The 15,305-nt window shown below is 42.1% G+C and overlaps 1 protein-coding gene across 4 annotated transcripts in view; it reads right to left on the bottom strand.

Annotated features, from left to right (window-relative positions):
- COL19A1 (collagen type XIX alpha 1 chain) overlaps positions 1-14,106 on the bottom strand; it is a 188,577-nt gene extending 174,471 nt beyond the window's left edge. Inside the window, exons 1-2 of one of the 4 annotated variants that reach the window (XM_053381239.1) lie at positions 13,797-14,106; positions 3,290-3,413 (exon numbers count right to left, since the gene is read on the bottom strand). In XM_053381239.1, the coding sequence (XP_053237214.1) occupies positions 3,290-3,377 (88 nt within the window). In that variant the 5' untranslated portion in view covers positions 3,378-3,413; positions 13,797-14,106. Of the gene's footprint in view, positions 1-3,289; positions 3,414-10,911; positions 11,022-13,796 lie in introns of those variants that run through there. The other 3 variants (XM_053381238.1, XM_053381236.1, XM_053381237.1) reach the window with 3 other exon arrangements.
- Between the last annotated feature and the right edge of the window lie 1,199 nt (positions 14,107-15,305).

Below are 15,305 nucleotides of genomic sequence, written 5' to 3'. Positions count from 1 at the left end.
GTTTTATCACTGTATGAGAACATACATCAATCGGGTTTTCTGTGGATTGATGCGGCCAAAAGAAAAACCCCTTGGAAGTGTAGATGGCGCCCATATGTAGGAAGATTAGGATTGTAGTAGAATGATGCCCATAATAGGAATTTCGAACACACAGCAATAATCACTAAGGATTTTTTTTTTAACGGACTTGTGTACCATTAAAATGTATAAATTAGCACTTAAAACTCTTTATGGCCCTGCCAACAGAGAAATCCTATGAATCCAGTGAAAACATAAATGTTCCTAAACAACCTTAATCCCTGAAAAGTCAACGAATAAAACAATTACAAGAAATAACTCATTTTTAGTCTAACACATGGCTGTTGACAGCTCCGTGAGCTTCAGTATTGTAACACAACCCTCTCTTTTAGATTTATTAGATTTTATTTTTAGAAGTAATCACTTCCCTCCAGTAAATGGCTCTTATACCAGCAGTTCTGCACCAGCGAAAACTGAAGGGGAACATTGCTATGAACCAAAAAGCTATCGGCATATGCCCAGGCAGGCTGCTGCAAGCGTAACCAGCATAATCTGCCGCTCTGCAACATCTCTTCTTCTCCCCCAACCCCATCCCCAGCCTTGCCATTTCCTTAATTAATACAATATTAGCTAATTAAATGAAGTCATTCCCCAGGCTCATTCAGGATACTAAGCAGAAAGCAAACCTTACTTCTTCCTTCATAACAGCCCACACATGTAATCTCTCTCTTTTCTTTAGCGTGAGTAATTGCCTTCATATTTCAGTATATGCCACTTTAAAAATCAAGGTTAATTGGGAGCTTTCTGTGAAGCTCCAAGTGTTCTGAGAATCATTTCAATGCAATTAGACCATTGTGTGCGATGTGTAAGAGTCTCAATCCAAAACAGCCATGGACCCAAGGAGAAACAAACTCAGCAATATAGGATCATCTAAGATTCTAAGGAATGAGGAGGCATCAGGGATGGGACAGAGACATAAGGGGATCCTATGGAAACAGACTCAAAAGGAAATCCAAAGGTGTATAGAGTTCACTTTTCACTGAATAGTGGTGCAAAAAGAGAACTTTAGTAGAATGAGGTGCTTAGAGATTTAGCTCTCCTTTGATATGCCTACTTCAGCAGTTTCTCTTGGCATAAATAACTTTGACTCTTTTCATTATTTTATGCTGAACCAGAAACATTTTGCCTCTCAAACCTCCATCCTCTGCATTTTGGCTCAAAAACTTGTAGATACTTTAAGGCCTATGTTACGGTGGACAGCAGAAATGGGGAAGGTGCAGGGTGTCAATATTGTTTTTAGATATTTTTGTTTATAGTGAAGGGTCACTATTCAGCATCAGTGGTGGACTGCTAACTTTCTCTGGTGAATTTTGTCATTCTTCATTTCTGATAGTCATTTCTGATAGTGCTGATCACCTGAGACCCTGAAAAACAAATAGTCTGTGCATTCAACCATCCAATTAAGGATATATTGCATCCAGAACTTTGTAACTTCACACCTGAAAAGGGCAAGGGAAGGATATGGTAGGTTCACTTGGTAGTTTGCTTTCCATTTCTCTCAGGAGCTGAGATCAGCGAGTCTTGAGGAGGTTTTGCTGCCTTAAGAGTTTAGGAAAGAGACTGTAATGCAAGGTTTGCTTATCCACAGTTCTTGCTACCCTTCAGCACATTTGTAATCACTTAGCACTTATTATTGGTATTTCAAGATGCTTGGAGGTTCCGCTTAACATTGGACTCCTGCTGGTCTAAGAAAAATAATTCTTAAATATATTTTATATTAAATTTTAGCATTTAGATGGGATAGCTCATACCTTCCACCTTTTTTGTATGGGTTATATGAACAACGTTGCAATCTGAAAATCAATCCCATTTCATTTTTCTATTCAAAAAGTGTTGTTATTTTGTCCATGTGTAAATCAGTAAGATTCTCTCCTACAACATTTGATGTAGATGTCTTAGGACCCAGCTACACTTTTGTTCATCCTGTGATTTAAAGTCATGGGTCAATCCGCAGAAAAGCCGATTGATGCTTGTTCTCATTCAGCAGTAAACAGCAGGTTTTCCTGGAAAAAGCAGCAGAACCCCCCCCCCCAAAAAGCCCCATCGGACCTGTAACTTGAAATCATGGGGCAAGTGTGGTTGTGCCCTCTGTGGGGTCATTCTGAATCATCCCACCTGGTGTTGTAGACTGAGCACCAGTGAACTATCAAAATACGAATGCAGTCTATGGCCAGTCCTCAGAAACTGCCAGGTCAACGTTCGATGAAATACATCTAAACCAGCTATTTCTGCAATTACAAAAACTGATTTAATCCCCAGAAGATGATAACTGTCTTGACGATTTTAAGAGGCAGATGGTCCAAAAGTTTTGTGAGGGCCAAGGTGAGCAGCGGCAGAGAGATGTATAAGTGGAAGGGCAGCAGGTTTATATGTGTTTTTTGCAAGGAAAAAAAATCAAACAGATGGAAGGAAAAAATAGCAAAGCAGCAGAAGTTATAAAGTACTGGTGAAAAGTGTTTCTTCTTCACCTTATATAACTTTTCCTAGGAACCTTTTTTGTGTGTGTCATAGCACATACACATTATCAGACAAGCACTGATCCAGAGAAAGGCTAGTGAGGTTCCTGAGCACATTTGCTTCTTTGAAGAACAGGCCCATTCATGTCCTTACATTCACTGATTTCAATTGCCAATCTCATGCACAATTGCATGGAAGAAAATTCCATTAAAAGCAATATGACATTCCCATCTAAGTATCGTCAGGATCATGGTGCAGGACATATGGAACCAAGCAAACCAAACTGCACTCATGACTGTGCTCTGTTTCAAAGCCCAGGGCTGGGTTCTTTTTCAATATGTAACTTAAGAAAATGAGGAAGTATCAGTAGCAGCACAACATAACTGTAAACGATTGCAAGCTCATTCCAAATGTAGACTCCTGTGAGTGGACAGGAAATGGAAATATTGCTGTTAGATACCTTGGGGTGGAAACATCTTTTAATAGAGAAGTTTAATTAAATACTTTCCAGATTAGCTTCCAAAGCTCCATTAACCCTCCATGCATTTCGTTGTACATGCACTTTCCATGTGGTGGTTTTATTATGCAGAGAGTACAACTTTCTACATAGCTGTACCTGCCCTGTTGAACATCTCGAAAAGCCCTTCTGTGCCTCTATACTTTGCAAACGACTGGACTATTCTCTCAAAAGCATCGATATCACCCTGACAAAGTTTCTGTGCCTAATTAGAAAGGAAGAGGAATAAATAAATACCTGTTTTATCAGTGACTGCTATAGAATGAGAGACTGGAAGAAGGATGGCCAACCCAAGCCAAATTATGCAAGATCCAATTGCCTTCATCTCCTCTTGAACACATGTGAACAAATGACCAGAAATCTGAAATGAAAACATTTGTGATTAAAAACACTCTTATGATTCCACTGTGGTCAAGCAGGTTGCCTTGTGAATGTCCAGCCCAGATATATCCAGATTTAGACACCAGTGCTCAAATTACAAGGGGCCAAAGAAGACTTGACCTTGCTTACCTGCTGTGACAGGTACTGTTTTAAGGTTATGTGGAGCATGATTTGGCTAAAATGTGGGGGAAGTTGGGACTTACAAATTTCATTTAAAGCCCCTCTACTTCTTCCACTGAAAATTGTTAGGCATGCCTGAGTTCATTGAAATCAATGGACTCAGGTTCAGCTTGTTTATTTTATTATTAGTAATTATATGCTGCCTTTCGAGGCAAAACCCTCACAAGGCAGCCTACAAGAAATACAATTAGTTGCGTAAAAGTATAGGATAATTTAGTTTCATGTACATAGCAGAAGTTCTCAGCTGGAGCTATATCTAGACAGGATGGAGGGGTGATGAAATGCTGCTCCATCTTCCTCTGTGGGTCTCAGGAATTTGCACATGATTTCACCTTTACACTTTTGTTTCATGGGTTAAGGGACTAGTACTTGAGAAGCTTCCCCCTATATTTAAAATTAATCATATTTTTTGTGAAGTCTAAAATAAAATCACATCAACGAAGCAACCTTCCTCTCTATACTTATCAAACCCTTTAACTACATTGCTGCCAGTTAATCTAAAACCTACATAATTATGAATCATCTAAATATTCCCTTTTTAGATACATATGCATACTGGTACACACGTACATACACACAAACAAATGTAGCAACATACACCTGAGTTATAAGGGGAAAAGAGGCGTATAGACTGTTGAGCCATTCATGTAGCACTATACATACGTACTCACCTGGGGGTAAATCTCATTGACTAAATTCAGTGGGTCTTACTTCCGAATTGAGATGTGTTGTAACATAATTGGTTGGATAATTCCCTGCTACCAGCTAATTACGATCCAAATCTAAAAATGGAAACCAGCTGTTTGTGTACTTTCCATGAGCATCCCTGATGACCAATAGCAATTTTTTAACACACATCCATGACTGTATAATAAATCCTTAGTTCATTATTCTGCCTGGGAAATATAGTCAATTTCTAGTTGTTGAGAAGCCCATGTTGAGTATAACTGCTGCTCTGAGGACCCAGTTCTGGTCCTCTCATTAGGCAGGGTGAAGCAGTCACCTCAAGCAGCTGATTTTGGGGTCATAAAAAGATAGCAAGTTGTTAGTTACTTAATTTATTATTATTCTATCTGCAGAGGCAGAGATGGGGTAGCTGTAGCACTTTCTGCCACAGTTGCAAAAATAACTTGACTGGTATTGGGTACCAAGGCTGGGAAGGGGTGACTTTTGCTGCTCTGCCTCAGGCAGCCAGATGTCTGGGGCCAGCCCTAGAGCCATAGGTTGTAGCTCTTTCTATTGCGGCCTTTGAATAATTTCTGTTTCACAGGCATTTTATTTTTGCCATTTGGGAGCAGAAAATAATTTTACATTGTGCTGACCAATGACTGCTAGAAATGTTTTAAAATTTGATATGTATTGACTGCATGTTATTTATGTAGGCTCTCTGTAACTTTGCTTACTGAAATAGCCTGTGATTGATGGTAACACAACTAAGGTGAACTTCGTTTTCAATTTTCCATCCCTGAACTATACTTCCTCTCACTTCTGCAAAAATCACAAGTAGTTGTGAAGAGAGAGAAGAGTCATCAGTCAAGTACAATGTGTATCATTTATTAGTGTGAAAAAAGCGTGCGCACACACACAAAGGGTGTTTGCAGGCTAATTTTAGACTTATAAGAAGACAATGAAGAGTACTTCTTAGCTACTTTTTTAGATTGTTGAGTAATAGGTTTTCAGCTATGCTAAGGTCGAATATATTGGTCAAAAGACCACCAAATTATCATGTGTTAGTAATAGCTGATTAGCATTTTTATTTTTGATTATTTTTAGCCTATGATACTTAAAGCTAAACTACATGCACTCACTATGAGCAGGATGAGTGGAGCAGTCACAATCTCATACTGATGTATCATTCCTATATCTAGATTTCTTTTTCTTTTTCAGCAGCTTTCATGTCTCAGAAAATATGTAAATGAGGCGGGAAAGGACAGTTCCATTTTGGACTGCATAAAAGAAGAATTGAATGTATACAACAAAATATAATGAAAAGAGAATTCAGACTTTAACAGAACATAGTAAAATGCAAAAAAGTAAAAATAAAAAATCCAAATAAGGATGATTATTTACTGTATATAAAAAAGAGTCCGGGTCAAACTATGCAGTAAGTGTAGTATTTTTTTCCACATGAATGTGAAGCATGGAAGACCCAGTCCAGATAAAGACAATAGAATGGGGGAAGAATATATGCAGACCTAACCCTTTGCCTCCCCACTACAATACCTATTCCAATCCACGGTTATGGTGGTACACCAACAATTTGCATGGGGGGGACGGACGGACTTCAACTCTTGCCTATGGGAATTGCTGACAAGGGTCCCCCAATCTAGGTCAGGATCATAGTGGGGTAGGAGGGTCAAACCCCATTGCCCTTGTGCTAGAATCCCAATCTAGATCAGGGCCCCTACATTGGCAATCTGTCTTTTTCTTTAAACTGCATTTAATAGTGAAAGAGTTAATGCAGAAGTTTCCAACCTTTTCGAGTCTACGGCTCCCTTAACCAACTACGTTCTTTCTGCGGCACGCCCTGTGGGGCTCAGGAGCCCAGTTATGTCACCCCTTGCCTGCAGAGCTGGCAGCATCTCGCCCTTTTTCAAACACCTTCCCTTGTGGAGTGTTCCCTCAACCTCCTCTCCCCTTTCCTTGGGAGTCCTCCGGACAGCTGCCGCTGCCGTCCTTGGTTTCTGAGCTGTCCCCCCACCCCAAAGAGAGGTGCCTCCCAGAGGCACCATTTGCCTGTGGAGCTTATAGCCCGGGCTGCTACAATAAACAAGAGGACATCAGAGCAGGGAGGGAAGGAAAGAGGGACAGAGGCCAGTGTTGCCCATGGCACCCCTGACCATCCTTCAAGGCACCCCAGGGTGCCACAGCACACTGGTTGAAAGCCACTGAGTTAATGTATTGTTAGGAGTACGTGGGGAGGGCGCAGATCCCCCTAAATTCCTCGATCTAGTAAATGTTAGAATTTATCACTGCTTAAGAGGGTTAGACTTTGATTGCTGCACTCAGCTACCCTTGTCCTGTAAACTGCCTGGCAGAGAAGCTACCAAGAGGAACCACCCAGAGGTTATCACTGGAATGGCCGAGTCATTGACCTAATAGAAAACACAGAGAGAAGCTATCAGCAAGTCTAAGACTATTAGCCCTGCCCTGTGCTCTGGCTGGTTAGCAGAAGACAATGCCAGAGGGGACTTCCAGTTTGCAGTGGGCAATGATGAAAGCTGAAGGACAATAGATGTGGCCATGTGGAATCTCGCACTGCTCAGAGATTGGGTGGCATGCAGCAGTATCTTCCCATTTGGCCCTCAGTGGGGTAATATAGGCTGCTCCTACTTCAGATCCATTGGTACCATCTATATGTTGTGTTCACGTTAATGTTGCCTTTATAAGGCCAAGAGCAAGAAGAGGCTATGGTTGATTCTTTATTTTGGAAGTTAGACTCACTAAAAAACAAAAAAGAAGATAGTTGAGTGATGGCAAAATCATGCTTGAATCTCATTTGGATAAATGGATTCTAGGAGCATATGCCTAAATTCTATTGCCTTTCTCAAGGAGTTGGAAAGCATTTTTCACGCATGACACTCAACACAACTTTCAGACTCTTGCACACTATTTAAGTGCATTTTTCAGCTGAATGTACGTTTTAGCCAAAAATATTACATGGGAATCATAGATGCATAAAATACAAAAACCAGTTTAAGATTCTGCAAACAGCTTAAGCCTTATTCCATTTCTTGGTTTTTCTTTTCTGGTTACATGCAGGAAATAAATCTGTCTGTATTTGTATGATTTGATGGAATGTCATTAGAAGATACTGTGGGAAGCCTGTATAGCTGACTCAGAAATTGGGTTTTGGATTTTTGTTTTCTTTCAGTTTGGTTGACATATTGCTTGTTTGAGAAAATAAATAAATAAAAATATCATTTTTAAAAGGTGGCTTTATTGGAATTCTAAGGACCAAAATGACACATTATAGAAAGTGAGCACTCTTTAATCTCCCAACTTTTTTTACCTGAAAGGTGGGGCCTGCCAATTTGGACAGAACAGCAGGGAAGGGAAACAAGGGTGTCTGGGTCTTTAACCTTTCATTCCAGCCCTATTTTCCTGATCAAAAGCTCACTTTGTATATTGCCCAGAAGGGGAAACAAACAGTACAGGAACAAACAATTTTTAAAAATCCCTTCATCTGTGCAGCCTTGTTGCTGCATTTCAGTAAAAAAAACAAAAAACCAAAAAAGTTTAGGGAAATAAATTATATTCTCCAGGCATAATGTGTAGTATGACCCTAAGAGGCAATGAATCTCAAGTTCTGAAAACCTTTCTGGCAATCTGCAGATCTTAGGCTACGTACACATTAATGGCTTAAAATACAGTTAGGTGTACTGCAAGTCACATTTGCAAATCACATTTGCACGTTGCTATCCACTAGAGAGAGTAGGGATGTCTTTACCTGATGCACATTACGTGTTCAGTTCCCCCCCAACCCCCCAAAGCCATATTCATGAAGCTGTCATCTGTGCATGCATGGCCATCTGAGTTGTCTCACCTCAGCTTAACTGCAGAGAGAACATGCGTTTCTATTTTCAAAACATGTGGAAGCTCGTTTGAGGAAAAATGCATCCGTTCAGCAGCAGTACTTTTCAAAGAACTGCATGATAGACATGGGTTGTGGCTAATGTCATGTGTACTTGATGTCAAACGCCATTGGTGCACACACACTGGAGCAAACAAACAGTAATGGGTACACAGCCTTAGCTTTCTGTACTAGTTTGCATCATATCTATAGATAGAGATGTTTTTCGTTGCACAAGCCAGGTATAAACATTTTAAATAAATGATGTATTTGTGTGTGTATATATTTTAAAAATAAGTGTCATGCACATAAAAAATTGGAATCGTCCCACCTTTCCCACAGTATCTTACATTGTAGGTCCTCGGTGTTTCTGTTTGTATGTTTCATTTCAACCTATCCTTGCCCCCACTATGATTCCTGCAAGCTTGAATTTAAGGCATTATTGAGGGTTATAGCCAATGCTAGTCTTACTCATAGTAGGTCCATTAATATCAGTGGCCCTAAGTTAGACATCCCAATTAATTTCAATGAGTACAAGTAGGACTACTGGATACAACATAGGCACAGCAATCCAAGCTACAGGAAGCCAGGGTAATTCATACCGGGGTAAACTACCCTTAAGAGGGATGCGGGTGGTGCTGTGGTCTAAACCACAGAGCCTAGGATTTGCCAATCAGAAGGTCGGCGGTTTGAATCCCCCAACGGGGTGAGCTCCCGTTGCTCGGTCCCTGCTCCTGTCAACCTAGCAGTTCAAAAGCACACAGTACAAGTAGATAAATAGGTACTGCTCCAACGGGAAGGTAAACTGTGTTTCTGTGCGCTGCTCTGGTTCACCAGAAGTGGCTTATTCATGCTGGCCACATGACCTGGAAGCTGTACACCGGCTCCCTCGGTCAGTAAAGCGAGATGAGTGATGCAACCCTAGAGTCGTCCACGACTGGACCTAACGGTCAGGGGTCCCTTTACCTAAACTACCCTTATTTAAAACTCTATTGGGAAGCAAAGATATTGCCAGCTGAGGCAGCCCAAGCTTAGCAGCAGTAAAACAAGCTTTTAAAATAGAGTTTGACTTAGACCGTTCTTTTTGCCAGTGTAATGTCCGCTAGGTTGCTAGTCACATGAGTGAACTGAAAGGAGTTTTGAATAGGGGTAAGTTTCCCCCTATCCCATCCCTGCTATACCCCTTTGAGGGACTTACCCTCATTTGGACATGCTGGTGTATCTATGTTTGAGCCGGGATGAAGACCCTCCACATGCGCAGGCAGAGACCTTCTTATTCCAAACTCCTGGTTCCAAACTCCTGGCTCATTCCTGGTGATCTTGGGATTTGTTTTGTTCTCCAAGGGCTTGCTGATATTGACTGGGTGTGCTCAACCCAATGGCAACCCTGACTTTCATGTGACTATCCATTACGAGGGGCCTGCAAGCATTCCTTGCATAACTGAGCAGAAGAAACTGGGAAGGACATCTGTGTGGCTCCATCTTTATTCACACAAGTTATTGTACTTGATAAGGACAACAAAAGCAGTCACATCACTTGTCTGGAAAACCCACTTGCAGATACTGATTGTTTTTATTGACCCAAGGCAGTGCCGCTCCTTTTTCTAATGCATTTCAATTGCTATTTCTTGCAAGCTGCTTTGGCCAGGCTTGCTTAAATTATCATCTGCCCACCTTCAGGAAGAAGTGTGCATGCAGAACTCACAGGGCATTAGTCCACTGCCATTCTGAAGCTTAATTTCTAAAAGAAAGTGTACTACAGGCAACACCTAACCAATAGTTTCAAAATGCATCCTATAATTCCTGCCACCTAATCTGCGTGGGAGGTACCTGCGTGATTGCTCACACGTGAGATATTGTTTAGCATGGCTGTCAACCTTTTTCAAGCTAGGTTCCTTTGTTTTCAATAACCGTGTTAAGAAAAAATCAGTAGGTAAAGCTTGCATTACAGCATCTTCATGCCAGAGCGATGGAAGAACCTCACCGGTTGAATTTCTGGTTCCGTGTCACACAGCTGTTAAAAGTAGATGATTTATGGAATGAACTTGCATTCCTGTTTACTTTCACCCCTTAATTCCAGAGCTGAATCCTACCACTAGAAACAGATTTCAATGGCTATTTTCTTGCTGTCTGCATTCATTCTTAGCTGGGAAGTATTAGGCATAGAGATTCCTGCTGATTTCTCACCTTCCTTTCCCGTGCAGTGCAACGCTCAAGCCAGTGTCTATGCACTGCCCATTCCCACCGCCCTTCCGTCTTCCAAAATTGGATTGGAAAAAAATGCTCTATAGCCCAGCTTCTCTCTCTGCCCAAGCTTGGAACTCGCTTCAGAACAGGCCGAGCCACGGCGGGCAGGTGGACTTGTTCACGTACTTGAGCACCTACCCAGAGTTTCCTGGCAGTTAAGGGCAAATAAACATTGAGTGTCGTAAACTAGGAGGTATTAGCCAACCTTAAAAGCTGGACCACTTTAGACCGCTTGCGCATTTCCTTCATGTAACAGATCCATTACCTGAGATTTCTAAAGCACACTGGAGAATACTTGAGCCTTTCTTTCATACATACACGCCTGAGAAGGGACCACCAAGCACATATAATGGACCTTTACCTGTGCTTCCTCTCAACCTCACACCAAAGGAATTTTAGGTGCTTAGCCCACACACACATATGTGAAAGAGCGACTCCTCTCAGAAAACCCTTGCCTGGAGAAGAAAATATCAATTACCTTTAGAGAGGAGGATGTCACGTTCGACCTACTTCCTTGCCTGCGTGTGCAAGAAAAGCTCACCTAGGCCTAGTCTACATATGCAGCAGACAAGTAGTAATGAGGGCAAGAAAGAGTGAATGGAATGTATCACTTCAACCTGTGGGAATTTGGAAGGGGGGATCCCATTTTTAAATATTGTTCTGTGTTTAACCTGCTCCCTCTGGGGGGGGGGGACAACTTTAGCAAGGAGACAGCCAGCAACTCTGGGAATAGACTAGCCTGGTGTAGTATATACTTAATTGGAGGTAATTTTTACATGAGGAAGCAGCTAAAGATTGCAACGCTCCCCTGCTGCCTGTGAAGTGGTACAGTACTCTTTAACCCCCACAGGCTTTTACTGCCTGATTTTGCTATTGCAGCTTGATTGGGCCCAGGCAGTAGTTTCCTCCAACTCTTCAGTTGGCAGCAGGTACAGTTATGGCCTTTTTGCCACAGCCTGTTTATTATTTGTACAGCTTTCCAGACGGCTCTATTTATCCTCATATCAGAAAAGTCCTTACCTGCTAATGTTTGTTAGGAGCAAAGGATTTTGATTGAAGCACAGGAGGAAGGCTAGTAAAAAAAAATATGGCAGCCTTAGATGCAAGTCACATCAGAGTGTGAAGCCAATGCTGCTTATTGTGGCTGCTCCCCTGCTTTCAAAGGCTAATGGGGCTTTGGCATTTCTATTTTAAGCCTTTCACATCCTGATTAACAACACCTAACACCTTTTCCATTGGGAAATGGCATCCTCTAATGTTCTCATCAGAGCCCTTTGAATGTCACAAAGTGAGCACACGTGGTCCAAACTCAGGGCGCTTCCAGCCTTGAACTTGCCATGTCAGAAAAGTGTGAGGTGTGTGTGCTTATTCTGGCAAACGAGTGATTGATTTAGGAACCCTTAGAAATATGCACTTCACAGGTTTGTTTGCTTTAAGCATGACGGGAAGCAAGCAAAACAATGGTTCAATGTAGGTGCATGCCCAAAGCCACCCTGATTTTAAAATATAAGAGAAGCCACTCTTGAGAGAAAACTTCAGAACTGAAGACAGTTCCCCCAGTGGACTAGATCAGATCTGTAGTGAGGATTAACAAAGTGAGGCAGGCTGTAAGATGGGAGGGTAGGGGGAATTGTTATTGCTTTCAAAAGTTACTTTGCTCTTAATAAGCAATGCATTTCATGGTGTATTCATATATTTAAAACATATTACTTTCCCCTATGGCAGGCATGTCCAAAATCCATCTCAGGGGCCTGCCAGTCAGTTTAATCCGGCCCCTGCGGTAGTCTATTTCCTGGGGTAAAATCCTAAAAAAAGCTGAGCGACTTCAATCCTAAAAAAGGTCAAAAACTATGGTTGGCCCATTGGTCGGCCCTCACAGCCCTTCACTTCATCAAATCTGGCCCTCTTTGAAAAAAGTTTGGACACCACTGCCGTATGGGAACTGTACTTGCTCCTCACAGATCTACAGTTCCCAGCACACTTAAACTACAATTCCCAGAAGTCTTTGGAGGGGATAGGTGCTTTAAATGTGTGGTGTGTAATGCAACCAGAGTTTAGCGTTGCTCATTATGAGTGACAGTGGTATAAGCAAAAGCACGAGGGCATTCCGTTATCCGTTTTCCACCACATCACATAACGGTCACAATGGAACCAACCCAAGCACCTCACCACCAGCAAAGGAAATGCACCACCCTTAACCACATCTGGAACCCGCACAGGGAAATATTTATATTTCATTTTTAGAAGTTTATGCGGTGTGGTAGAAAGGGGGAGACTGAGAGTGCCATACCTTGGAACCCACAAAGTGGTTCTTAATCAAGACTTTTAACATGCTTCCCCCCCCCCCTTAGCTAATTAAAAAAGCAAATAAATATGGAGCACCTCTGTGTTGCATCCATTTTAGTGGGGCACTTAAGCATGTGCCTAACATCTCTTCCGTTCCAATTAATGGGACTTAAAAGTTGTTAACTTCGGCTACAACATGCCCCGGTTGCTTATGGGATTCTGTATGACAGCAGTATAATATTTAAATAATCGGAAATTGTACAGATATGGAAAGAAACCATCCCACCTCAGAATGCGACTAAATAGGAAATTGAATAGCATCCTTGTTCTGTGTGTGTGTGTGTGTGTGTGTGTGTGTGTGTGTGTGTGTATTTGGAGAAGAGGGGTTCATTTATAGGGGGTTATGCTCTACCATTCTGCTTACTCAGGTGTGTACCTGGGAGGGGACAACACTCTCTTGGTCCCAAATGCAGGATCTCTAGCAATATTACGAAACAAAATATCCCCGACAGCAAGAGAGAGAAATAGAATCCAGCAAAAAGCAGAAGCACTATAGTTCCTCATGGGAGCTGTGCTGCTTTAGAATTTCAGCATCCCACTATGACTTTCTTTTCCTTCACAATATACACACGCAATTTAGTGCAACGGCCCCTTGAAGACAGAGCAACGCACCCACACCCTCACAGTTATTTCCTTTGGTATATAGACATTGAACAAAATATACCCACAAGCTTCATTATCACTGCATCAGTTTGTACATGTTAAGCCTTGCATGTGCTTTAAACTGTTCCCTGTGCCTTATGGAACAGGGCATTCATTTAAAACCAGCGTATCCGTGCAAAAAGAAAAAGGGGGGAAAGTACCTGTTTTCCCATCACACAGCTACACAGACTGCACAGTGTAACAAGCACAGAATGACAGCTATTGATATGCCAGCGCACAATCTATAATACCATTTATATAGAGGGCTCAGTTGTGACACTGTCAAAACCAGAGCAAACCAACCAAGCAGAGCACACGGTACTTTGCAGTGTATACTGTGTGTAAATCAGCTGATCGCAAACAAGAGGCTCTTACCTTTGATTAAGTTCCCCCTCCCCAGAAGCGCAGCAAATGCCTGTACAAAGCTGCTGTAGTTGCCGAGGAGTTGCTGGAGTCTCTAAAGAGTGGGAGAAGGGGACGCAGCTCTGTCCTTATTAGTCTCACACGGTGTGACCCTCCCACTCAGCAAGCACACAGAGAGAATACAACTGTACGGCAGGACAGCCCCCAGCTCTGGCACCAGTTTTTGCAAAAAGAGAGCGAGCGAGCAAGAGAGAGAACACATGCTTAAGAGGTTGCAATGCAAATCTGGTAATAATATTAAAAGGGTTAGGTATGGATTGTCTAAAGCTGTGTCACAGATAAGACTGCCTGGGGTTTGACTGCATGAATGAAAGGGGTGTCTGGTTTCAGCGCACCGACTCTGAAGTACTGTACATGATACGAGCACAACAGCAGGGGAGTAGATTCCGCTCCCCCAGCATGTTAAGTGTAGCCACATCTCATTAATTTTATATACTTTATCATAAATTTAAAATCAACCAACCATGGGAATGCATCTATTTATGGCAGCGATGCTGCAGAGAATAGTGGATGGCTGCTGTTTGATTTGCCTTTTTTTTAAAAAAAGCTCATCGTATATAAAGCAAGGGTGTTCTTACACTGTAATATCAGCTGTCTGTGATTAAAAAAAACCCTGTGTGACACTCAGCCTTCCTGCTAATTCTCCCTTGAATATGCTAAACTGTGCTTGCTTGGGCCCTGGGAGTGTTCTCATGACAGTTTCTAGCACTGCCTTTAAGGATTTAACTAGAGGATAAAAGGATAGCGAGAAAAAGGGAATGACTGCAGCACAAACTTAGGGAGAAGGGAGGGCAGGATCTTCACACATGCTGTCTGCACATATTTAAATAAATTTTGTCTTCAAGCTCACCCCACTCCACCTTCACCACCCTCTCCTGTGCTTTTAACTTAATCCTTTCCTCCAAACAAGCATCAGCTACCTTTGACTCCCCTCTGCCCATTTAGAATTGTAGAGTTGGAAGGGACCCTGCGGATCATCTAGTCCAACCTGCATCAATGCAGGAATATGCAGCTGTCCTGTATGGGGATCAAACCTGCAACCTTGCCATGATCAGCACCACACTTTAACTACACATCTTTTCTTATCTTTCACACACTGCTGCAATCTGCAATTTAGGTTGTTAGCTCTTTGGGGCAGGGACCCTTCTTTTTGAGGGGGCTTGTGTTATTTACAAGAAAAGCCCCACCAATGATCTCTCTTCTTCCCTTCTTCTCTTTGGTGATCACTCGTAGCTGAGTAAGATTGTCTTCCATAAACACGGTTTTAACAATGAGTCCGTAAGTGACTGTGGTGGCCAATTCTAGATCCACACGTCCTTCCACAGCGGGGACATTGATTTCCGGGCGGGAGTTGATCACGCTGTGGATTTGCCAAGCGTGCCTTCCTCTTAGCACGTTTCTCCCTTGCATCCTGAGTTTGAGTGTCTTCAAAACTCATGACACCTTTGGTAAAGGTTGTTC

Source organism: Podarcis raffonei, chromosome 3 (genome assembly GCF_027172205.1).
Source record: "Podarcis raffonei isolate rPodRaf1 chromosome 3, rPodRaf1.pri, whole genome shotgun sequence".
Lineage (NCBI taxonomy): Eukaryota > Metazoa > Chordata > Lepidosauria > Squamata > Lacertidae > Podarcis > Podarcis raffonei.
Note: the sequence above shows the minus strand (reverse complement) of the source record. Positions and strands in the feature narration are given on the sequence as shown.